Source organism: Hydractinia symbiolongicarpus, chromosome 1, assembly GCF_029227915.1.
Source record: "Hydractinia symbiolongicarpus strain clone_291-10 chromosome 1, HSymV2.1, whole genome shotgun sequence".
NCBI classification, from domain to species: Eukaryota; Metazoa; Cnidaria; class Hydrozoa; order Anthoathecata; family Hydractiniidae; genus Hydractinia; species Hydractinia symbiolongicarpus.
In genome coordinates this window covers 18,428,406-18,454,344 of record NC_079875.1, presented here as the reverse complement: position 1 = coordinate 18,454,344, position 25,939 = coordinate 18,428,406, and the positions used below count along the sequence as shown (strand labels likewise).

At 36.5% G+C, this 25,939-nt stretch overlaps 2 protein-coding genes across 2 annotated transcripts; one reads left to right on the top strand and one right to left on the bottom strand.

The window, feature by feature from the left end:
* Positions 1–833: 833 nt before the first annotated feature.
* Positions 834–15,996, top strand: LOC130644821 (neuroplastin-like). The gene is made up of 10 exons (XM_057450581.1): positions 834–1,035; positions 9,911–10,087; positions 10,223–10,357; positions 10,702–11,052; positions 11,776–11,910; positions 12,455–12,619; positions 12,807–12,926; positions 13,014–13,044; positions 14,087–14,182; positions 15,262–15,996. Exons 1-9 carry the CDS (start codon positions 855–857, stop codon positions 14,175–14,177), a joined length of 1,386 nt encoding a protein of 461 aa, XP_057306564.1. The 5' UTR covers positions 834–854; the 3' UTR covers positions 14,178–14,182; positions 15,262–15,996.
* An 8,134-nt stretch (positions 15,997–24,130) lies between these two features.
* LOC130658137 (uncharacterized) lies at positions 24,131–25,324 on the bottom strand. The gene has a single exon (XM_057461072.1). It carries the CDS (start codon positions 25,322–25,324, stop codon positions 24,131–24,133), a length of 1,194 nt encoding a protein of 397 aa, XP_057317055.1.
* Positions 25,325–25,939: the final 615 nt, after the last annotated feature.

The window sequence follows — 25,939 nt, the reverse complement described above, 5'->3', positions numbered from 1 at the left end:
CTACACGATTCCCATTCTTCATCATCTGTGTGTTGTTCCGTCGAATTTGACCCCTTCAGTATCCGTGGCTTGCTTCTTCTCTCGTGGGGACATTGTGCTTGAAGTCTTCGAATTCATTGTATTCATCTTGTATGTCCTCAGTGTCGCAGTATTTTTCCTGCTCTTCTTGCTGTACCTCATCGTGGAGTGTTGTCCCTGAGCAAATGGGTTGTAATAAAGGGGTAACAGTGTCTCGCATACTCTGCGGTCGAGCGGCAAGAGCGTCGCGAGTTGCTGTTACTAGTGCTGACACAGAACTGTGTAGTTTCCTGATTGCATTTCTGAACCAACTTCTTTCTCTTTATTATATACAAATTCTCAACTAGCGTCGGCTTTTTGAGTAGGGACTTTTCCGTCTCTGCATGATGTCGTTGATTTGTGTCCGATATCGTCGGATTTGAAGGAAACCTTTCCGGCGCACGCGTTAACTTTTGATAATGTCACCAGATTCTCAGGAATTTCCCTTTTACAGAGGGAAGCAAGGAGTTCCATTATAGATCGAAAAGGGGGGACTCTAAAGCAGGTATTTGACCGTGAAAAACAAAAAAAATGTGACCATAATCACCTTCTACTGCGCGTGTGTGAGTGCAGACCGGCCTTAAACGGCACAGGTCCCACGTTTATCAACTTTTTTTTTAATACAAATTGCATCTATTTTGAAATGCTAAAAACTGGGGTCAGTGGCATTGTCAAACGGAACCAATCATACTTTTTCATCAATCTATCAATCGCGTCTTGTTTTTGATTCGTCTCGCCTTCTCTGACATTTAAAAAGAGAGCCCTAGGGTTAAAGTGCATAATAGTGGTTCCGACTAATGGCTTTTCTTTTGTTTTGGGGTACAGGGGCAGCGGAGCGAGAAAAGAGACGAAGGTCACAACAACAAATTTGGAAGGGCGATTCGTTTTGTTTTGGAATTTGGGCAAAAATGTCACGCAAGTTATGCTTGTGTTTGTTTTCGTTGGCCATTTTAATCACCAACGCAGCAGCTATGTCAGGTAATTCTTATGAAATTTTTATCACTAGCTAGCTAGCTTTTTTCTCGCCAGTCGTATCCACCCAGTTTTACGAGACAGAACTTCCACATACCTGTAGTAGCTGGCTAGCTAGTAGCTATATAACTTTTCACTCAATTATATCCAGCTATAATATCCTTTTAAACCTTTGACCGTATTGCCTGACTCTAACAATTTGATGTATTGCTTCCTAAGCAGAATTTTTGAGCCTGGAAAAAAGCACCTAAAGTGTCATAGAAACAATTATTTAACAGTTAAGCTCAACCTTCAAAGTAGGGATTTCGTGATTCAGGTATCAGATCCACAAAAACGTCCTATTTTCATGATTTATGTCTTAATGTGAATGTTACCATATCCCCGGGTTAACCCAAGCCATGTGAGGGAAATTAGGGAGTTGTCTAGTAGAGTGCGGGCCCTAATTGGGTCTGCGTAGCTTAAAACGAGCATTAAATACTCTAGGACTCTCCATCTAAGCCATGGCCCCTCCTGGAAATAATAGACAGGGTATACCCCTTGATATTAGTGAGGCTAGCCATGTAAAATATGCACATCTATCTTATTTCTGTGAGGTGTTTTTTCCGATTTGGGATCCAGAATTATTTCTAAAGTCTACTGTATTTTATGATTTAAATGGTAGCAATACTTGCCGACTTGTCTCAGATGAAGCTAGTACCTCTTTCTGATGCTCAAAAAACAAATGTAACATTAGGAACACTTGGTGAAGCGAAATACCACAGGAGATCTGTGGAGGAGAGCATACATTGTAATAAAACATTTTTCTTGAAAATATTCTCCAGCCTGTCTGTTTTGGTGCCAGTGAAAATAGTAATACAGTACTGGAATCAGGACACCTAGCATCGTGAGCGTGTATCATGCGCGACACGAACGATCCCAGATCCTATCGTGACCATCGCGATAGAAAAAAATGTTAACGAAGAGCTTCGCAATAGTCACGATGTATAAAAAAATAACAATGCTATCGCGATCGTCACTATTAATCGTGATTGTCGCGATGGATCGTGAATAACATTAAAAATATTAAACAATAGATGTGTATAGCTAATCTTGTGTCTTTGTTTTTGTTTTTTTACATTTAAAAATTCTTTTGCATCTTGTATTTTTATTAGAAATTGGATTTTAGAAGTAAAATGACTCCAACTTAATTACTTGTTCTACGGGCGAAATTGATAGCAGTTTACGGTCTGTCGGTCGGCCAAATAAAAATAATTTTATCGAGAAGTATATATGGACTGAACAACCAAAAAAATAAAAAAATAACAACGGAGGAGGGTGTTACGACAAGCATATTTTTCTATGTAGGTTTTGTTTGTAATAGCGAATGTTAAATTAGAGAATGTCCGATTTAATGAAAGTTCATTGAAAAATAAGAATGTATGGTCAGAACAACAACAACAAAAAATAATATTAAAAAAATAACAACGGAGGAGGGTGTTACGACAACCGTTTTCTATGTATTTTTGTATAAGGCACGCAGTTTATTTTTTAGTTGCGAAGGAAAAATAATAATAATTCGTCTTATTAAAAAAATGTAACTAGTACTTAAGGTGAAAAAATTAAAATACTTGCATGTTAAAAAACTTTTTTTAAAAGTTATGCAGCTAGCTTTTTTTGTGTTGTTTTGAAAGATGTACAGCAAGAATTACTCTTGTGCTGTTTCGACAGTTATACAAAATATACTTGCGTTCTTTTGAAATTTATACAGCAAGTTATTTTTTTCCCATTTAAAATAATAAAACACAAAATTTATTTTAATAAATAAGTTAAGTGTTCTTTTAATGTAAAATTTAAGTGCAAAAAAAGTTTCACAGACTATAGTTTAGTTGACAATATTTAAAGTCTTTCGCAACATTAAAATTATTTATTTATATTCATAACGCAGGAGGGTGTTACGACATGCGTATTTTGCGTTGTTTTAATTATTTTTTTAATATCATTGAAAAAGATTTAATGATATTAATTATTTTTCCTAAATGATATCATTTTAGAAAGCCGCATAATTTTAAACATACATTAATCATAACGAAGGAGGGTGTTACGACATTCATAATCTTTTTTTTTTACGAGATGGGATAAGAAAATGTTTGTTTGTTGATATTTTTATTATTTTTTTTATCGTGAAAGTTAGGGTCGGCGGACCCGTGGAACAACTAAATAAGTCTGAGTCTAAACAAGAAAAAAGCTTACGACAACGAAAATGTTTTTGATTTAAAAAAAAAACAAAAAACAAATATTCATATTTAATTGCGCTATTCTCTCATGACATTAATTACGTGATTTTTATAATAAAGATGTATTAGCGAAAGTCATGATGCATCGTGAAAGTCCACCTCACGATGGATCGCTACTTTCACGATGCTAAAAACTTTTACTATCGCGACAACATTGTGAATCGTGCCCGACGCGCATGATACGCGATATCCACGATGTTAGGTGTCCTGATTCCAGTACTGTATGATCATCATAGACGCAAGGCTCGGGATATCATGTCTTTTCAGTTGAAAGAAAAAGTTACTGAGAAAAGTGAAGTCATGGAGTTAAGACGTTTACGTAATTTAGACGCTAAATATATAAAGTCTGTAATCTTAATCCCATAGTCGTATATTCCAACTGTTTAAGATGGGTTAAGACTACAAGCTTCTTGACAATTGTACACGAAGAGAACTTGATAATGAGTCATTTTGCTGCCTAAATGTAACTTTACATGTGCACGATATTTATCACCTTCACACGAACCTTCGGTAGTGTCAGAACTTTCGTTGTTATTGTTAACCTTTTTAATGCCTTTTGGATATAATGCTTTTTTAACATTTTTTCTGGACTGAATAAAACATTTAGCCTTAAACTTGAGTCATGTATAGTACTGGAATCAGGACACCTTACATCAGGTACCATGTATCTTGCTCGACACACACAATTCACAATGCTGTCACATCACAAAAATTTTTGACATTGTGAACATTGCAATCTTTGTTGTTTTATTAGATAATAAAAACATGAGCAGTTAGCCAAATAGGTCAAGAAGCAAATATAAAATTGTTAACTATATTTGTTTGTTTCAACTTTAAATGTTGAACGTTTAGAAAAGGTTTAAAAAAGAAACAAACAAACAAATTCAACAACTTTTTCTGCCCTTAAAATGTTGCAGTTGCATTTACTATCGCTCAGAAAGTTTTTTTTTATTAGTTTTACAACCCACCATTCAAAAATTCACAAAGTTGATTTAACAAGTTTCAAAAATACTTTTGAAATACCCTGAATGCTTTATTCTATTTTTACTCTTTTCTTTACACATCATCGCCGAAAACAAAAACTTCACTGTTGTTTGTTTAAGAAACATCAAAATGGGATTGTAGAAAGCCAAAAAACATTGCATTAGATCATTTAAAAACTAAAACTGAATTGAAAACAAAGCCATCGCCGTGGATCACTTAAAAACACTAGCGACACACGTATTTGGAAGCTTTCTCTTTGTATATATAAATCTTTTTATGGGCTATCGGAGACAAGGAAGTTAATACTGAAAGAATACTGAGTTCTCATGTTTGGCGTTTACAAGTTGAAACGTGTCGTGCATTATACAGACACACGATATTAGGTGTCCTGCTTCTATTACTGTATTATTTAGACTCTATGATTTGTGTCAATCACAGAAATGCTTTTAATATTTTCTGCATAATGTGTCTTTCCAAATTGATATGCTGTCGGAAAATAACTTATCAGGTTCCTAGAAAATGCCTAAATATTAGGTTCCTCGAAAATGCCTAAATTCAGAAGCTGAGAATCTATGATGATAGGTTAAAAAAATGTTTCGTCCATTTCCGCAAATCGGTCTCAAACTATACTATACCAAGTTTGAAGTCATTATTTTATTTTTAGAGAAGCTTAAGAACTTCAAAGAAAAACTAACAATTGATAACAAGTTGTGCTTAAAATGTCCATTATAATGTGAATATGAACTGTGTTAATTTTTTTATGTTTGTTACCTTGATTCTTGAGATATTTAAGGTCAAAGTAGTTGTACGGTCACCACCATAACAGTGTCGATTACAAAGGAATGCTAAACTGTGCCTTCGGTGATTGTCTAAGTAGAATTTAGAGTAGAATTTACCATGTTTTAAAAAAATAACTTTATCACTTTTATATAGTTTTAGAGTTGTAGACATAGTTATCACTTTGAAATAAGTATTACATGTATATATATTTAACTTTATTGTTAAATTTTTCTATGAAATTTGTGTTTATATCAAAACATGTTAAAAGACAACAGCTGGTTCATTAGTTTGCTAGTAGACTTGAAAAAAAAACTTTAAATGATTGTGCACAATAAACTACTTACCTAAATTCTTGAAAATTATTTTTTCTACGATGATGTTGTTTAACTGGAATTTAGCTTGTTTTCTTCATTGCTTGAATTGCATGAAAAATTATAATCTCTTTTGGAAGACCAAAAGTCCTGCTTAGCTATTTACACCATGTGACGTCATGTACATAAAAAATGAAAAAAATGTTTTGGGAAATAGAATGTTTTGTTTTGTTAATATTATCATCATAGCTTCTGAATTTAGGCATTTTCGAGGAACCTAATAAGTTACAAAAAACATATGTTAGTTTTTTCGTTAGTTCCCTTTTTCTTAAACCAATAGCATCAGAATTGGCACATGAACTAATCAGTTCATAATTTTTTGTAACATTTCCTGCCTTGTACTAATATTAAAGTCCTAAGATGATATATCATGATCATCATCATCATTCTTGGCTTAACATCCGTTTTCCATGCTAACTTGGGATGGACGGGGTATATTAATGACCCTCTTCCAATCTGATCTAGACTGTGTTAGATCTAAACTCAACTTCCTCTGTATCAAGTCTGTCCTTATAACCTTCTGCCAAGTCTTTCTCGGTCTGCCTCTGGGCTTTGCCCCAGAAACTATCAAGTCTCTACACTTTCTTACCCAATTATCCTCCTCCATTCTTTCCAAGTGCCCTAGCCAATTCAATCTTCTTATCTGGATAACATCTTTAATTCTATGGATACTTAGCCTGCTTCTTAGCTCATCTGAACTCTTTCTGTCTCTCAGACTGGCGTTACACATCCACGTAACCATTGTCATATCATTCCTTTCTAAACGGTCAAGATCTTCCTGCTTCACTACCCATGTCTCACTACCGTACAACATAACACTTCTTACACAGGCCTCATACAACCTACCTTTTAACTCAATTGACAAGACTCTGCTAGTCAGCAAAGGAAGTAACTCTCTGAACTTTTTCCAAGAAGAACCTATCCTGCAAGTAACACTTCTTCCAACACCCCCTTCACTGCCCAACATATACCTAAGTAACAGAAGTTTCTCTAACAAGACACTGTTATACATCATTAAAGCTGGATATACTTCATTCTTTATAATCTCACCTTTGCAACGCTTGCATACAAACTGAATGTCAGCTCTTAACCTTCCACCAATACTACTGCACTTCTTATGTACCCAATGCTTGCAAGCCTGACAAAAAATTAAGTTACTACCAACCCCTTTCCTGCAAACTCCACAAGGCCACTTTCCAACTACAAGGTCACGCTTGGCTGCAATGCTACTAATCATGACTTTTGACTTTGCTGTGTTCACCCTTATCCCTTTCTCTTCTACTTCTTTCTTCCACTTCTCAAACTTTTCAACTAATTCTTCCATCGACTCTGCTATGAGAACAAAATCACCTGCATACAATAACTCCCATGGACAACCTGTTCTGAACTCCATTGACAGCGCTTCTAAGACTAGAACAAACAACAAAGGACTAAGCACAGAACCCTGATGTACACCAACATTTACACTAAATTCATCACTAAGCGAGTCGTTAATCCTGACACGACTTCTAGCATTGCTGTACATAGACTGTACCATCGTAACTAGCCACTCATCCACACCTAATTTCCTCATAGCCCACCAAATAACTTTACGTGGCACTCTATCAAAAGCTTTCTCTAAATCTACAAAGGCGAAATAGAGATTCTTTCTCTTTCCTAAATACTTTTCCTGAAGCTGTCTGAGTAAAAATCAATCACTCTTTTAATAACTTTCATTACTTGATCAACCAACTTTAAACCTCTACAGTTACCTCTTTCTAATGAGGTAAGAGATAAGTGGTAAATATATTGGTGGCTAATATCAGTATTTATCACTCAATATGTGGCTTGTTAGCTAGATATAGGTATTTTCACTTTTAACCAAAATATAAAATGAGAAAGGAAGGAAGGTAGCTAAAAATCACATTGTTACAGACAACTGTATTTGACTACTTTTACTTGTAGCTTTGTAGCCAAAATATTAAAATTGATTTGTTTAAGATTTATAGCGGAATCAGTGACCAGAAAGATCAACGGAATTATAAAATTGCTGGCAGAAAGTTGGGTATTATTATATATACACAATTTCAAGAGATTTATACATAATCTCATTTTAGAGGTTATAGCACTTATGTTTATGATGAATTACAAACATCAGTTATTGATGGTATGTGATTAAGTAACATCTGATTTGCTTCAGGTGCGCAATTTTCATAATGTTTGATTTCAGACTGAAACTATGTGTCTTACTCTGCCAGGACTTTTCATATTTTTTCATGATGGAGACAAGTAGATAAGGTTTAAACTTGTAAACCCCAACCACAAGGAGTACCAACACACACTATTTTTTGTTTTTGCATGCAACAATTTTAACACAAAAAACATCTATAAAATACCTCAGGCGTGTGACCATCGCACACCATAAAAACTAAAAACTTATAAAGCAAGTATATATTTACTAAACTTTCTAGCCAGTAGTTTCAAAAAATGAATTCATTGTTAACATAATTATTTTTAATTAGTTAAAGACGGCCACCAGTATTTGTCTTAGAAAGGTGGTCATCTTATAAAACACGTCTGTAAGGTTATGTTATGTATAAATGTAAATTCTTTACTACGCATTTGTTAGCAAAGTGGGGATTTAAGTCTGGTTATCCAAGGCACAGTTTACACTAAAATCTCATCCTGCGATGAGTTTTGTCCCAGGACGAGTTCACCCCTGTCTCTAGTGACAATCCTCGCAATGTTTACACATTTCAGGCAGGATGAAATTTCATCCCTGTCCTAAAGACAGATAAAATCTCATCCCAGGATAAGATGAAAAAAACTTAAACATGATTTTAAATATAGGAGCCATAAAAACATTTTGTTCTTTCTTTTTGTGATGACCGACAAAGCAAAGAAAACACTTGGAAATAAAAAAAATATGAAGAGGTTGGTTTTAACTTCTTTTGTTAAATACACCTTCAAAGTTTTTTATTTAATTTTAATGAAAAGTTAAGTAAATTTAATCATAAATATATACCAGTTTAACCATCATTTTATAATTGTATAATTGTAGTCAACAATATTAAACTTCTTCACCATCATTCTGACTTTGACTTTTGTACTCACAAATTATGAAAAAATCACTTTGAATTATCATACGCAAAGTTGTAGCAAAAGTAATGTTTTATCCCAGGATGAGATCACTCACTCCTGGATGAAGATATGCTGATTTTATTCTGGGATGAGGCTCACGTGTAAACATTTTTTAAACGTCTTGAGTTTCATCATGGGATGGGATTGCATCCCACCTGTGTGTAAACAGGTCTAAGACAGATGGTTGTTTTAGCATGTTTGACTGTTATATTAATTCTATGTCAAATCTACTTTATACATTGAGTTTTTTATGAATTGCTCCAGTTCCAGTCATGTCAAAAAATCCTTTGCTAAATATTATTGTCTTTAAGTAAACCAAAAGATAAAACAAAATAGTTTTAGCTTTAGCTAGTTTTAAAATTTTAAGGTTAGTATCTTTTATACACACAAGCAATTAGTGGGTAGTAAAATGAAATCTAAAAAGTTATGCAGAAATTCTTTAATTTTTTTTTCAAAATTTCTACAGAAGTTAGAAACATACCTAGCTTTTATTTCATGAAACTTTTATAGCTTTTCTTGCTAATGTTTACTTATTTGAACATTATTTTAGCTTTTGGAGACAAGAAATTTAAGACTAATAAACACTAGTTCAGACGCTCACTTCTCGTATGTGGGAGTCACAAGTTTTAAAGTCTGACACAAAACTAAAAAAACAATTGACAAAAAGAATACATAGTAGCACACACCATACATGGTAACACACACTATAAACTTTCTTGACATATCAGCATCACAGACAATTGTGAAATCGATTATGGTGTGCGAACAACAACACAGCATCATTTTTTCTCCTGTTAAGATCTGCACAGTCTGTACAATAAATAAATTGCTTCAATGGTGAGCATATTTAATTGTATGTGTTGCAATTGTTATTGTATCATTAAAGTAGTGATTAAAATAATGTGAAAGGGAAAATATACCATTTAATTTAGATTTTACAATATGTTTTTTTCTTCAAAAACGAATTACTAAAAAATCCCAGAACCATTGATAGTATCAGAGATGTTATCTTGATCAGAAAATTGAGATGTTTTTCAAATCAGAAGATTGATGACAACGACGGTGATGAAAGCACCGCATTACATATTTCTAGATATGTTTAAATGGACAGACATATAGCCAAACTTCGCCCTGTAAAAAAGTTAAAGAACAGGTGAAAGTGGAAACCAAAAGGTCATCTAGCACAGCATGGCTTAATTAGAAAAATTTAGTCGTTTAGACATGGTCTGAAAATTCACACTATGGTTTTTTTTATAGACAAATATCCTTCTAATTTGTTTTTACTGACCCTTGATATAAATAAAAATTAAATTAATCCTGTGTGGAATTTAAATTTTTTTCTGCTATTTCTAGATTTCATTATGGGTATTTGGGCAGACAACGAATTCCCGTTGGTTGGATCCGATCTACGCTTATACTGCTATGTTCATGACAAGGAAAATAAAGGACCACTTGATCTAAATTTCGTTACTTCTGACGAAATTAAAGTTCCAGCTTCAAACCACACTATTTATGAGACAAAATATTTCGGTACGTATAACTTCTTCTGTTTTTGTATTGTAACTGTTTTTGTATTGTAGCAGTGTAATGCTAAGTTCTACTCTGTGATGATTTTAACAACACATTTCTCCAGCTTGTTTATTAGTTTCTGTACATCACATTTAGAAAAAAATGATACCACATTAGTCACAGCTTTGATAAAAAATTTAACGCTTGATGATGGAAAAAAAAATGGAATTAAAAAATGTCGCTATGATAAAAGATCTAACAGTCATGTGATTTATTTCTTCATTTTACCTGGTAAGTAATCTTTTATTTTACAACTTACTTTTCTAAAATTCAAATTATTTGTATCAAACATTTGATATTTCAAATGAAGCTAAAAAATCTAGAATAAAAAAAGCATATATTTTCCCTATCTGTCATTGCAAGAAATAAACTAATTTTCCAACATTTTTAAATTACATTGTACCCAAATTGAATGTTCTAAAAATCAGTATAAGATGACGCAAGAAGATTGTTTATGGTTTTATGTTTTAAACTAACAACCAACATCAAGAATATGACTGCGTAGAACATAAACTATTCTTCTTACAAACAGCAGTTTCACGAACATTAATGTAATATACCTCATTTTATTCTAGAAAATGGTGCTCCAAATATCACTGTCAATAAAGATAAAGTAACAGCAGAACTAGGCAGCTCTTTGACAATGGCATGTAAGATTTCCGTTGTCTTGGGAGATCCTGTGATAGGGATGAATTTGGTTTGGAAATACGGTACAAACACAGGACAACTTCCAAATGGCACTGTGAAAAGCCTTGACACAAACATTGTTGAATACCCTGACAAAAATGTTTCGTATGCAGAATCGTCTTTAACTATATCCCATGTACGTGGCTACCATGGTGGAAAGTACTTTTGTGTGGCAGAGTTGCCTTTAACATCCCCTGGTCGTATTGCTCAATTTAATAAAGTTGTTGATTTGATATCAGGTACTGTACCAAATTATTTTTTTGTTGTTGTATATGAAGACATTTTGAACAAGATTTGCATGTATAAAAATATTTAGTGTGTTTTGATATACAGTTTTTGTTAATGGGAAACAGATTCTGTAGAAATGTTGAGACACCTTATATAGCTAAAATTGAGCTACCTACCACTTCATTTTTTCCACACATGTTCCAAGAAATACAAAAACTTTCACATGAAATATACCTTATGAAAAACAGGTGTGTCACACACCCATTTAACACAATTTTTACAAATTCAGTTCATGTATGCAATCATTTCCATAGTTATAAATAACTAAGGAGTATAAATATAGGATGATGCTTCTAAATAAAAAGGTACAATGGTGCTGAACCTACTTTCAGCGGGGTAAACACACACTTTAACAGGTTGATTCCTGAAACTTGCAAATTTAGTTTACATTATTACGTCGCTGCTTTAATATTTGAACTTCTCTATTTCATTTTGAGAGAAAAATTCTCCCTATTTGTGTTTCACCTCTTTAACCATTCGTATTATACAGCTATTGAACTTAAAAAATACTATGTCAAGATATTTTATCAAAGGAAACATTTTTTAAATATGAAATGCACTATATTCGTTTGTTACATTTTTGCTACAATGAAATATGTGGTATGTATTCTAAACATACATTTTACGTCATATCTACTGAAATGCTTCAAGTTTGTGATTATTTGTTACTTTAGTCGTAAACTCTGCACAATCAAAAGAAATTGAAATGAAAGTAAAGGCCGGTGAAAGCAACACTTTTGATTGCAGCGATTTGGTTGTGTACCCTGTCCCTGTTTTATCGTGGAAGAAAGATGGCGCTGAAATAACTGGTACTTATTTTATACTGGTTGTTGGTTTCAAAGAGAAACAAAAATGTTGAAAAGCTTTTACAGTCATTTTTGTTTCTTAAACACACAATTAACGTTATGGTTTAGGGTTAAAAAGGTTCGATATTTCCTGTTACCTTGGTGGAGATTCCACTAACATGAAATTTGGCATATAGTCGGCTATTCTTTGAACACGTCAAGCAGAAATCTTTAGTAGAAAATACTTTCGCTTGACATTTCAAGTAACAGCAGACTATATGATAGTTTTTCAGTCGACAAACAAATATTGTAAACACAATTTGTAACGTGATGCTTTACAAAAACTCGTAAAACTACTTACAAACATTGGAGTTTTGGCCACTTAATTGCGGCCTGTTAAGTAATAATGGGAAATTAAGTTTGATGTTTATTGATGTCTTTTATATTTATTTATTTATTTTTATTAAACGAGGGGGCACAATAATACAATGTTTTTTTTTTGTTAATAAACCTAGATGTTTTAAAAGTTGTAAAACACTAGACGTTTTTTGTGTTTCTTTATGTTAAGACAAGACTGACAACCGTTTTACATTTTCACCAAAGAAGAGGGGAGAACCAGCGAACTTAAAATTCACAATAAAAGATGTTACCTACTCCGATAGATCGGAATATTCATGTATTAGCAAAGTTGTTAATTCAACACAAGAAAAAAAGTTCAGATTACGCGTTCGAGGTATACACGTTCGTCTGTTTTTTGTGTACTGTAACTTTGATTGGTTACTTAAAACTTTGTGTAATTGCACGGTTAGTTTCTCAACGAGGTTTTGTTATTGGGCGAATCTATATGGTGAATTAATTATTTAAACCTATGCTGTTGTTTCCATTCGTTGCTGACACGAGCTTCTTTTAATTGCATATAGATCCACTAGGCGCTTTGTGGCCATTTATTGGAATCCTGGCTGAAACTGTTCTACTTATTATAATTATTGTTATATATGAGTTGTATAAGAAGAAATATCATTCAAACAAGGATAAAACAGGTAAGCCTTACTTGTTTGGTATGGTGTGGTGTGGTTTAATTTGGTTTGGTTTGGTTTTTTGTTTTGTTTGTCAATTTCTCTATTTAGATGGCGGATTAAAAGAAACCTCTCCGTTAGTGTAAGATTATTTTTTTTTTAAACAATATATGTGGTGATATACAGCGATAAAGATCTCAGCATGCTGATGTCAGCTGCGGGGATCTCTCAATAAAACAATAGAAATAGTCATGTGACCTGCGTTAGAAATTTTAAAAATGGCAGCGTGCTGTGAACAAACGACGAGGCAGAAGAGAGAGGACAAAATCAATTACAGAGGTTTATTTAATGATTAATTACACATAATATGTAACTTTTCATATAGAATATATTTAAGATACCGAAGATAAGAAATGAATTTCAAGCTCCAAAGTTCGAAATATTGTGTTGATGTAGCTAACCAGTTAGTTACACCACGGAGGTGGAAATAAATGTTACTTTAGGCAGTCACCTGTTAATAAAGAAGGTTATCATGACTGAGTTTTCATTTTCGTTATAAATATAGCTGGTCTGCCTCGTTTTTTGCTCACATACGTCTGTCATTTTGCATTTTCTTGAGGGGAATTGCTGTTGTCTTGGGAACCGCGCATTGTTTAGTAAAATTAAGGTGTGAAAATTCAGTATGCATAATTTTGGTTCAGCTGTTTACAGATTTGCATTAGATATTTTTCTAACCTTTATTAACCCTTGGAGGAATGTTAACCTAAGCTTTAACAAACAGAAGAGGCTAGGTCAGTTTGATTCAGGACATTTTTAAACTTCATTTAAGATGCCCAGCTTACCAGGACTGGGCACCTTAAATGTCAGGGGTTAGTTTGAAATCAGAACTGGTGGGCGAACAACACGAAAAAAGCCAGCTTATCAGAATTTTCAACTTGTGAACGTTGCTTTTATTCGGGAAGATCAGGGGTTAATTTGAAATCAGAATTAGTGGGCGAACAACACGAAAAAAGCGTCATCTTTTTAAGAAACACATAAAATCATGCGTTAAAATCAGCTTTTGTAGGTGTCATATATTTTCGCCTTTCTTTCTTTTTGTTGCTTACTGAAGTAGGAAGGGGGCGGTTATTTGGTAGCAGGGGCTTATTTAATCATCCACAGTATATGTTTTGTTTTTGTTTTAGTGGCTCAACTTCCCCTCCTGTTGTGTCTTATACAACTGGTGAAGGTGTGCGTGCAAGAGTGACAAGCGAAGATAAAGAGAATACAGCGTGAAAAAGGTTGGAATGATTGCTTTTGTTACTCTCTTTTCGGAGCTTCTTTTTCCCTTTCAGATTTGACTAGCACGAGAAAAGTAGTATTGGTACTGGTAGTCATACCGTTTGCCATGCTTGTCTAATATTTACCCCCCGCCATGGGTATAGACATAAACAAAGAAATCGATATAAAATTTCCAGCTGATAATCGAAGAAGGTGCAGAAAGTAATTATAATTGAAAACATCGTACAACATTTTTTTTAAACTTCAACTTTTTCACAGGAATTTGTTTTGTTAAAATCAAAGAATATCATTTGTTTTGAACACTTAATGGAAATGAGTACTTGGTACAGGTAACCCGTGTTGCACATGCGTATAGGCGTAATACCCTTTTGGCCACTATCAGAGATACATTTTTTTGCAAAGTACCTCAGAAAGTAATGAGAGAAGCTTATAAGGTTGGAACTACTACATTAAAAACTAAAATTTTCGGCGGGAAAATTTTCGGCGGGAAAATTTTCAGACAAGGTTTATAAATTCAAAAAATGTATGGGTAAGTCTTTTGAACGAATTTTAACCAAATTTCAAAAGTAATGATTTTTCGGCGGGAAAATTTTCGGACAAGATTTATAAATTCAAAAAATGTATGGGTAAGTCTTTTGAACGAATTTTAACCAAATTTCAAAAGTAATGATTTTTCGGCGGGAAAATTTTCGGACAAGATTTATAAATTCAAAAAATGTATGGGTAAGTCTTTTGAACGAATTTTAACCAAATTTCAAAAGTAATGATTACGGGAAATACACAAAAAGAAGGCTAAAAGCATTTATATTATACACATATTCAATCAAGATCTAAAAAAGTGTCTTCAGGGTTCAACTTTATAGATAGAGCCTCAGCCAAATGTGAAAATAACGAAAATAATAATGACTTTCTGGTTACCCTATATATAATTTCTATGCCTGGTCCTTTTTTAGAAAAATTTAGAAAAACCAAAATTTTCGGACAAAAAACTTTCGGCAGACACAAATTTCGGATATAAAAAAGTCTGAAAGTTTTTCCGTCCGAAAATTTTCGTTCCTAATGCATACTAATTTTTTAGGTTCCAGATCTTCACTAAGAAGTCAATGAAAATTAGAAGATACTACGAAGCGAAATGTTGAAGATGGACGTTGTTTCTTGCAAAGATATTTTCAATGAACATTACAGTGTGGTTTTATTTTTAGTTTAGAGATAAGATATTTCTATTTTTACTGAACATTAATGTGGTCATAGTTAAACTGTTGGAAAACACCTTAATGTTTTAAATAAACGCCTCCCTTCAATTGGACGCCTCCTTTAATGATTTATTTTTAATAAACACCCTTCTGTTAAGGCTCTATACTTTTCATTAGGCGATCCACATTCCAGAAAATCAAATACATAATAAAAAATTAAACAACAAATTTAAAGGCACCTCAAAATCGATAAAATGGATAAATAGGTTTTTTCTCTAAGCATTAGGGGAAATGTGAAAAATATAAATTTTGTCGTTAGAAGGATGTGTGTATCTGTGAATTTTTTTACTTCTTCAAATTTTAATTTACGTGTTGTGGAAGGTGTTCTTGAAATTCTGTCAGTTATTTGACACGATGCGATGACCTAGGGACAAGGAAGAGATCTAACGCTTTCAAGGTGCATATTGTTAAATTGTGAAAATGTGTGCCATGAAATCTCTAACCTTTAGCAACAACGTGACTAAGAGTTATTATCAACAAGATGTAGTGCTCGTTTTCTTTTTACTTAAGTTATTGTGTTGTATTGTTTCATGTTGTGATAAAAAAATTGCATTGGTGAATTTATATAGTCATGTAACTACTAACAAAATCGTGCGATGTGTTTTCATAGTTCGTGCAGTTTTACGGACCTAGCGCCTGCGCTTTAGATGGGTGCTGTTCCTCTTTCCCTTCCTCGTACGATATTGTTTGACCACATCACAAAAGTATTGACGCCGTTGCGCCATTTGGAAACCAGGTTAGTTGGATCTTAAAAATCGATTTGCGCTGTCAAGATTCGTGCAAAAGATTAGATGATAACATACGTATTTCAAACTTTTACGAAAGTAAAACATTCTCTTCCAATGCGTAGAACATTTTTTTATTAAAGTTTCTTACCATGGTTTGTTTCCATCCCTAACTAGTCTTTTCTTCGTTTACCTGCTTGTTACAAAACCCAACTGTTTGGACGGGTAAATAAGCAGTCAAACTTAGGAGACAGCTTTCATGAAATAAATTACGTTTGAAGCTTGATTATGAACAATTAATAAGCAAAACTATTAAGAAAAATAATAAAAACAAATCATGCTCGAGAAATGCACAAAAAATAACGGATTTTACTGGTTCTTATAAAAAAGGGTGTGTAATAAATACATCGCAACCCGAAATAATTCTTCTCAAAACAGAGCTGTCAACGGGACTGGGAGACAACTAGGGAAAACCACACAAACTTTTATTGAAAGATGCCCGGTATCTTTGCGGAAATAAAATTAGCAAGCTGCTTAGAAAATACATGGTATTTTACTTCCACCCTTGTACCTTGCTTTTCGCATGATTTGCTCGTTTAAAACCATAGTCGATTGAATTTGCTCGTTTCGAACTATTAATTATATCGCGCGGATTCGCTTGTTTTGAACCATTATGTGTAGCTTGTTTCGCTTGTTAAACCACTAAAATGTCTCAAACAAAAGACATAACTATAATGTTATTTACAGTTGTCGATAAAATATAAGAGTTACTTATAAAGAAAACAAAGAAAATGAAGCATAAAAATTAAGAAAAAAATTAAGAAAATTGCATTTTGCTAAGAAAATTAAGGCCAGGTCAAAAAACAGTTTTCTTATAAAAAAACAACGTGCAATTGTTACATCATTGTTGGAACATTTTTGGATCTGATAAAAAAACATAGGAGATAGGGAAATGTATGTTCTGGCACAGTCCCTAAAACGCGCACGCCACAGTCAAGCACAACAAATCCAGCACCATACCATGCCATGCTTAGCCATGCCCAGTGTGGTAAAGTCCCTATCATGCAGCGTTGAGTAAGGTTAAGTCCCTAATATTTAATGCAGTGTTGTGACGTAATCAAAATATGCAGAATAGGAGGCCCAAAATTTTCTAGCGCGATTCCCTAAAAATTAACGCATATCAAGGACATATCCCTAATAATCAATACAATGTAATGACGTCATCAAAGTATACAGAACAGGAGTCCAAAATTTTCTAGCACAATTCCCTAAAAATCAACATGCATATCAAAGGGTAAGTCCCTATCATACAAAAAGGGGAATTCCGTGATCGCATTAAAAAGGGAAATAATCAAAAATAGTGAATGTGCGTCAAGTGTCAATCAAAATTCAATAGCCTTAAAACTATAGTATCCATGACCTTCCTGACCGGCATTGGTCTCTCACTGCCACCTATAGCCTTAGCATTCACAAGTACAGCACTCACCTACAACGGTGGGTGGTGTACTTGTGAAAAATCCTTGGTTGGGCCCTGATTATTAAAATAAAAGGATGTTCAAATTTTACAATGACTCCGTAGAGACCAGGGATTTTTACAGCGAACCAATAGTACTTGCTGTTGACGATGTTCAGCCTGAGAATATTGTACTTAGCGATCCTATCCAAGCTAATAAGGGCAAGGATGCAAGAATAGTGATCGGATACAAAAATGGCAGCAAGATATCATCAATATTGATTATAACGCCAAAGGGGTTGCATTCAAACGGTGCATCCAGATACGATGATGGATCCTCCCTTACCATGTCATTTAATGTTGGTGATCATCCTGAATGGCTGGAAAAATAAAAGTGTATCCTGGCCACGATTGAGAAATCGTATGGTAGTGAGTTCTCAACCTCATCAGTGAAGAACGGTAGATACCTGAACACAAAAATAAAAGAATGGGAGGGTATAATAAACACGTATTTCTATGATCTTCCAGTACCTATACGACAGAAATATGTCAATGCATCTCAGTCATAAAATTATCTAGCATTTATCGGCAGAATTCTAAGCATTTCATCCAGGTCCTTCTGGAGGAATGTAAGTATAGGCCAGTGGAACTTTCCAGGACAAGACATCTTATTGATTCAAATAACGAGGAGGAACCATTCGTTGTAGTATAGTATGTCCAAAAATTTTGTGAGATGTATCTCACAAAATATAACAAAATATGGAGGAAATCAAGAAATGTTCAAAATGCAAAAGGTCTTTGTTTTTTTATAATTTTGGAATCAATAAGCGCAATGGGCAATGGACCAAAATGTGCATAAAATGCCTGGATATTGATAAAGCCTCACGGGAACGAACCAGATGCCATCATAAAAAATATCGGGGTCTTTGTAAAGAATGTGATTTATATGCATCAACTAATTTTGGCCACGATTCACAATGCTCTATACCATGACACAGAGATAGCATCCACAGAGTACCTGGTGTGTGGCATCTGTACATTTATTGGGCATATCCAGGGCCAATTTAGAGATGGGATGTGCTGGAGCAATAGAGGTCAGTGGCAGTTCGATCATAAAATACCGTTTAAATATAAAGAAAATATCGCTGCGCCCAGTAGGGAGACGCAGCTTGCAAGACTGCACTACACTAACATGCAGCCCCTGTGGGCAATAGAAAATCAGAGGAAAGGCCATCGTATCATCACTGAATAGAGCAGAGGCTCATTATAATAAACAATGAATGAACTTAAAAAAGAAGCCAAAGAATTAGAGATACGTAGGTATTGAACCCTTAGGAGATCTGATCTTATCGCTGCTATTCATAAAGTAAAGTACAAGAACACTAGAACACAAACCCTTGGGCCTCATTGCAAACAATGCCTAGAAATCACAGCCATAAAAATACTCGATGAATATATCAGAGGCTTGGAAGCAAAACAAAAGCGTCAAATAATATATGATGGTGATTTTATGATTGATGCAACTACTGGTGAGGTTGTGGGTCTTATTTAATGTTTTGTACAAAACAATAAATTATGAATACGGGGGTGGTTCCTCTAAATACCGCTGACATACTGCGCAGATTGTAGTTTTTTGAGCAGTTCATCTTTCCCCTCCTCACGCCCTTTCGCGACAAGCTGCTGTCGCTCCCGTTCATTGATAGAGTCCACGATTTTGCGTTTTCGTTGTCGGGCTTGTTCCTTCAGCAGCATGTACTTTTGCCTTTCCTGCATGATTAAGCTGAACTCATGGTCGCTAATAACACCATTCTCCACAGCTTTAGAGATTAAGTCAACGATAGAGTTGACGATAGAGCAGCATGAGGATATCAAGGCTACCGTTATCACGTTGGGAGTAGGACTGATACTCGCATATATTTGGTTGAAGTAAGTCTAATTTGTTGATCAACAAATTAGACGTGAATTTACGACCTTTTTCCCCTCTTAGCCCGATGTAAGCCACAACAATCCTCACAGCAGCAGCTAAGGCTATGCACAAGTGTTTTGCTGCAAACTCGACGACTCTCGCTACAACTCTGAAGAAGAAAGAGACCACGCTGCCAATAATCCCTGGAAGAGCTGTCCCTGCTTTGCCTGCTAGGTACTTTAGGAATTTTCCTAGTCTTTCAACCCGTTTCCGCACATACCCCTTGTCATCAGCACTTCCTCCTGTACTTCCTACGGCGCTTGTGCTTCCTCCAGTGACAGCGAGCACAATGGTAGAGACCAGCAAGCCAACGGCGGAGATGATGCTCGCTATCGTCAAGCCTTGTTCCTTGAACAGAATCTTTAGCTTTTCCACGAGTGACGTGTCATCCCCCGCGATTTTCATCAGAGTGTCTTTAATGTGCTTTAGTTGGCTTTGGGTATCTGAGGAAAGTAAACCGTGCGCTTTTCGTGCTTCTTCCTTTCTTATCCTTTAGTTGTTCTAACTCTTCCCTTGCCTTGGCTATATCCCTGTCCCAGATAGCTAGCTGTTCCTCGGATGCCCCAGGCGTGGCCTTTTTAATCTCGAGCTCTTTCACCTTGGCTTCTGCTTTATCAATCTCACTGTCGTAGAAGACCATCTTGCCTTTCAAGTGCTTTAGTTGGCTACGTAACGTTTGAAGCTCGCGGTTTAACCCTCTTATTTCACGCTCTGTGATATCCACGCCACAGGAATTATCTTCGATGAGGCTCTCCGTGTCATCGAGCACGTTCTCGAGTAGCGGCAACATCTCGGTGTCATCAGTCCTTTCCACAACGCTATTAATATCACCCATAAGTTTCTGGGCCTCTACCCTACTACCCTTGTTTGGTGTCTGATAGTCATCAAACCCTAGCCTACTCTGGAGCTGTTTTATAAATTACCATCTTGCAACGTGAGTACTACTTCCGGTAGTGATCTTTTTCCCGTCACAACCCTCTTTACTACAAGCTGGCCATCCTCTCTTAATCTGAACCTATCATAATGTGTCGCATCGGTCATAAGCCCAAGCCCATCCCTAAGATTCGTGTACAGGCTATCAACCTTTGATTTTAAAAGTAGTGTATCGGTCGTCTCCGTACTCAACTCCAATCCAATACCCGAAAGTGTTGAGGTACCTCCGGAGCATGTGAAAGATTGGTAGGGCCATTTCACCGGTTCCCCCGCTACGGGGGAACCGCTCAGTTGATACCCATAAGCGTAGTTAATGTAAACCTGTGGCTTACATTAATACTTACCATACAAAAAAATGTTCGGCATCCCTGGAGGAGGCTAAGGTCTAGTATATAGTATTTTCAAGAGTACGTCTAATGGTTCATTCTCAATATCTTTATTCGGGTCCCACAAATATAGTAAAGGGGGCTCTGTATAGAACGAATATCCGTACACGATACCTCAAATAACATCAGGCTCGATATCAAGATCGATGTCAACTAAACGTCTATCTTCAATAGGAAATTTTAGTATTTCGCTTATTTTTGTCAGATCCGCCAGATCCAAGAGCTTTAACTCAGGATCCTTGATGACCTCGTAACGTAGCACACCCAACCTGTTTCTTTAAATATTTACAATATGCAGACCCCTGTCTTCAATATCAGCCTTGATATCATCATCGATCTCACCCCTTGCAAACGTTGCCCATCATCGTTCGGATATATAAAACCCTCGTAGTATACCCCACCCCTAAATCTAAAATTTTTCAGACAAGTGGGACAATAACCAGTGGTAGATTCTGCCTTTATGCAGCATCTCAGCTCGGGTACCTTAATACTATAATAGTTTTTTTGTTGGCCCTGTACATAGGTTTCCATTTTTTTTCTTTGACATTTAACTATCTTTTAACACTTGAAGTGGTCAAGCAGCCTTATCATGTCACGAAAGCTTCGTCTCCAGCGACTTCCTTGGTGGGTGGTGTACAATATTACGCCATATCGATATCATACAACCCTTCGAATAACTCGCGCGTATCATCGTCGGGAATGGTAATATTTTTGTATGTTAATAACACACAAAAACTTATGCCTAATTTTCTAGTGCCGGAGCACCTAATTCGTACAAATCATCGCGGGTAAGATCAATAAGCCTGAAGTGGCAGATGTATCGCTGCATATGTCCTTCCTCTTCAAATCGATTAAACGCATGCATGCCATTGGCATTATGGATAACAACAATCTCCTCAGACCCAGGAAATTGAACTCTCAGCCATCTCCTTCTCTTGAAAATACCACGTCTTTGAACACGTGCACAGTAATACGGAAGATGGTGGTATTTATCCTCATCAGGTGTTGTATGTTTTCGAAAAATCATGATCACATTATCTTTCCCCGAATTATATGCATGTGGTACATACCGTTCACGAAGTCCTGCATTTTCTAAGGTCGGTAGGTCGAGCTGATGTTCTCTCTCCTGAAGATCCTCTTCAAGGTTGGCAATGGTTACGTCCCTCTCATGGAGATCATCATTAAGTATTGCCAGAGCTTGGCGATGCTCTTCGATTTCATTTTGTAATTTTTCTATACCTTTCGCCGCAAGCCATTTCATGACCTCAAGTGCCTTTGGATTTCTGGAACGTGCACAAATCTCCAAAGCACCATCCAATGTCACTAAGATATCATGCCAATTTTTACCTTCCATAGGGGCGGGGTTCTGAACCCCACCTCCCTCCAGGGTAATGCGTGGCGTGGTTTCAACGCCTTGAAACATGTGACGAATATCAGCAATACCCAAGAACCCTCCAAGATCAGCTCTTTTAAACATGGGTTGACCCTGATTGTTTACCAATATCTCAATGGCTCCAGTGGCAATGAATTAAACAACGCTAGTGAGGACATCTTTATTTAATATGACATGGCTCCAACCAGAGTGATCATTAGGACAGACATGAATATGAAAAAATACATGATGTTCTTCTGATACCTTACCCTCTCCATGACCTTAACTCCTCCTGGAGGACCTCTAATTGACTTTCCAGATAAGGGATCCTATCCATCTCCTCATGACAGGCTTTCAGCTGATTTAATATACTCCAATTTCTAGGGTGCTCGAGTCGAATATACAAACACGCGTGCTTAGACTTTTTGAGTTGATTTTTGATCGACTTCCAGTCGGTAGGTTCTATCAGGTTCGTCTCTTGATCCAAAATAGAGAGATCACTCCTTGGGGATACCAGAAAAAGAGCATTTTTTTCTGGCGGCGGAGGTTCTTGGGGATTGCTGTATAGCTTTGGGTTAGGATCCACAGACTATGCAAACGGTGCCGGCCAGATATTGCCAACTCAAGTAGAGATTGCTTTTTTTTGTCAAGATTTTTGTCGGCTATGACATCGTCAACGATAAACAAGCTCTCTTCACCTGCCAGCAGAGACGACAGTTTTTCGATCGATTCAAATAGCTAATCACCTGGGTCAATTAGAAATACATAGGGATCTCTCCAGAGACTGGTTTGATCGAGATATGTCCGATTGTATTTAATTGTTGGGCACAAAATTACGATGTTTTGGAAATGTCCTCGATACTTATTTTCAAGCAAGCCCAGGACGCGCTTAGTTTTGCCACAGCTTGTGGGCCCAGTGAATATTGCTGTGTGCGGATTTTTTACGATATCAAGAGTCATTTATTCAACTTGTGTATACCCGAGAGTATACAGAAACATTTCCGGTGCTTACTTAGGTTTTGGGACTATACTCGCTGGGATCCAGCCTTTATTCACTGCCATTTCACGACTGCCTCGCCCCGCGGTGAAATACGCAATCATCTTCATCACGTCATTCGTGTCGAGTTTTGTGCTGGGGCTTGAGATTACTAAAAATCTTTTACCGAGCATTGCGTATGAAAATGTGAACCCGAGGTCCACGACTGTCTCATAGATCATATCGATTATCTCCTTTTGCTGAGGGGTAACATTCGAACTCATGTTTATTATAGGCTTATCGCATCTTTTAAATGTCAATTTCGTTGTTGGTTTAAGGCTTTTGTTGATATTGTGTATGTGTTTCGGCAATCTGCTGGGGACCTGCAGGCTTACGGAGAAAGTATATGAAACCTCCGATACATGCGAGCGTGGGTAGGTTTCCACCAATGTATACGCCACTGCTTGACTGTACAGAACTCACTCCAGAAGAGATTTTGACTGGAGGTTGTACAGCACCCTCTTGTTGTTTCATATCTTCCTTCCTCTTCTTCATCAGTGCGACCAACCTATGACCTTGGGCTACTCTACCAGGATGCTTCACTGGTTTTGGCGTGTACTTTCTCGACTGGTTCATCACATGCCTTATCAATGAAAGCCTCGGTGCACTTTTTTGGTAGTAGGTAGGGCTTATTCTTTCGAAAATTCTTTAGAGCTTGGCGCTTGCATATAGGTTTTTGATCAACGGCCTCCGCTGGAGTATCGACATCGAAATATCAACGAGATTTGACATGTTTATTATTACCCGTCTATATTTCAAATAACAGAGAATGATCAATACATATGGAAGCAATATAGCGATCAGTAGCAATAACCCCATTGTTTTATTTCTTCTTCAGCCGGTAATGACCCCAAGCAAGCGTCGTTATTTGATCAACTTGTACGATCCTTTTGTCATCAGCGGCATTAAGCGCAATCTTCGTGACTTCCTGGGTGTATAAATTATGACCCTCATTTTGTATACAGCGCCAAGTTTTGTTTATATCAATACCTTCCTCTAGACATCGTTGATAATCTTCAAATGTTATACATTTTTTGGTCACAGCCTTTTTAACACCCTTGGCCTTTCTATCACCGCCGTCTTTTGTTAGGGCCCTGTAAGCGTAGGCCATGGGCCTCAGAGTTATAAAGGAAGTCATGACTTCCCCGCCTAGCTCATCCTTCATCAAGCCTATTACCTTCTTATTTTTACCAATGGGGAGAGGCCTACCATCATCTTTGCTATAAGCACTCGTGTCGAAATGTGCTTCTACATCATCAGCAATATCGCGATAAAAATCATCTGTTCTGATGTGGTACACGAAGGAATCGGTGTCCATATAACAGATCCGCAACTTGCTACCGTACTTGGGCTGCATATAGTCATAGTGGAAGTTGTACATTACGATTTTCGAGTTGTCTAAAATATATTGACCAATATACACCGGCTTGTTCATCTTTACCTCTGTTTTAGCCATCTCCACGCCCATGAGGTGACTGCTGAAGTAGTTCCCGCTCTTGAAGTTGGGCTTTATGATGAGCTTGGTGTACTTCTTTTCATTGGTGACAAGTTTTATATTCCGATGATTACGGATATTCTCCATGGTTTTCCCAAAGACTGAGAGATTCATAAGCTTATAAAAGTCCTTCTCAAAGTCGTTCTTGGCGACAGTTCTAAGCCTCGTGTTATGGTCTATATAGTCCCGGAGCCAAAGCTTTCGATTAAACTGGATAACTCCATGCACCTTCTTAAGCTCAAGCCCGTGTTTCAGGGCTTGATGAAGAGCCCCGATGTGTACCACGTATTTCTGCTTATTTTCGAGATTTGGTAGCAGTTTCTCAACCCTATGAACCACCTTGCGCTCCGGCAGGAAAGGCAGCTCGTTGTGCTTGTCATGTAGGCTCTTTGGATAATCGATGTCAACCCCCAAGATGTAGCCGTACTTTTTATCGGTGACCAATTTCTCGATCCTCTTCTCTGTAAAGATATCAACCTTCGACAGCCACTTGAACCCGTGCGTAGGCAGTTTTTGATGCATGGCCCAGCCATAGTCTGGTGCGCTGTAGAAGTGAGCAGGGTCGAGTTTTTATTGATTCTGGCAGACTCCCCGAAAAGTCTCGAACACGTCGGCTAATAGAAAGACGTCCGTAGTGAGGTATAGGTCGTGATAGTCGCCCATATTAACCTCATCACCCTTTGGATTGATGACATTCCACACTTTTTGAGCGCGTTCGTATTCTTCATCGCTAATCCCCTTCATGTTCAACTTGCTATAGAAAGCCTCCTTTGGAGGTAGCTCAGTCTCTTTGAATCGTCGCCAGCCATCCATATACTCATAGGGATATACACCCTTCCTTCGCATGAGCTTAAAGGTGTCATCCTCAGTGAAATACCAACGGAGATTTTTGCACTGTTCGTCATCGAGGTTGCTTGCCAATTTCTCCAAGATTGATGCCATGAATCGACAGCTGTCTATGAATCTGATCTCGATCTTCTTGTACGTTTCACCATTACCGTACCCCATGCCTGCAATGGGTACCTTGATTTTTACATTGAAGGAGATATACTTTTCAGTGTTTTCAGCGATGCAACCAATGTCCTGGGTGTCATACTTCTCCCCCAATTCTCGAATGAACAAGTGGGCGTCGTACCC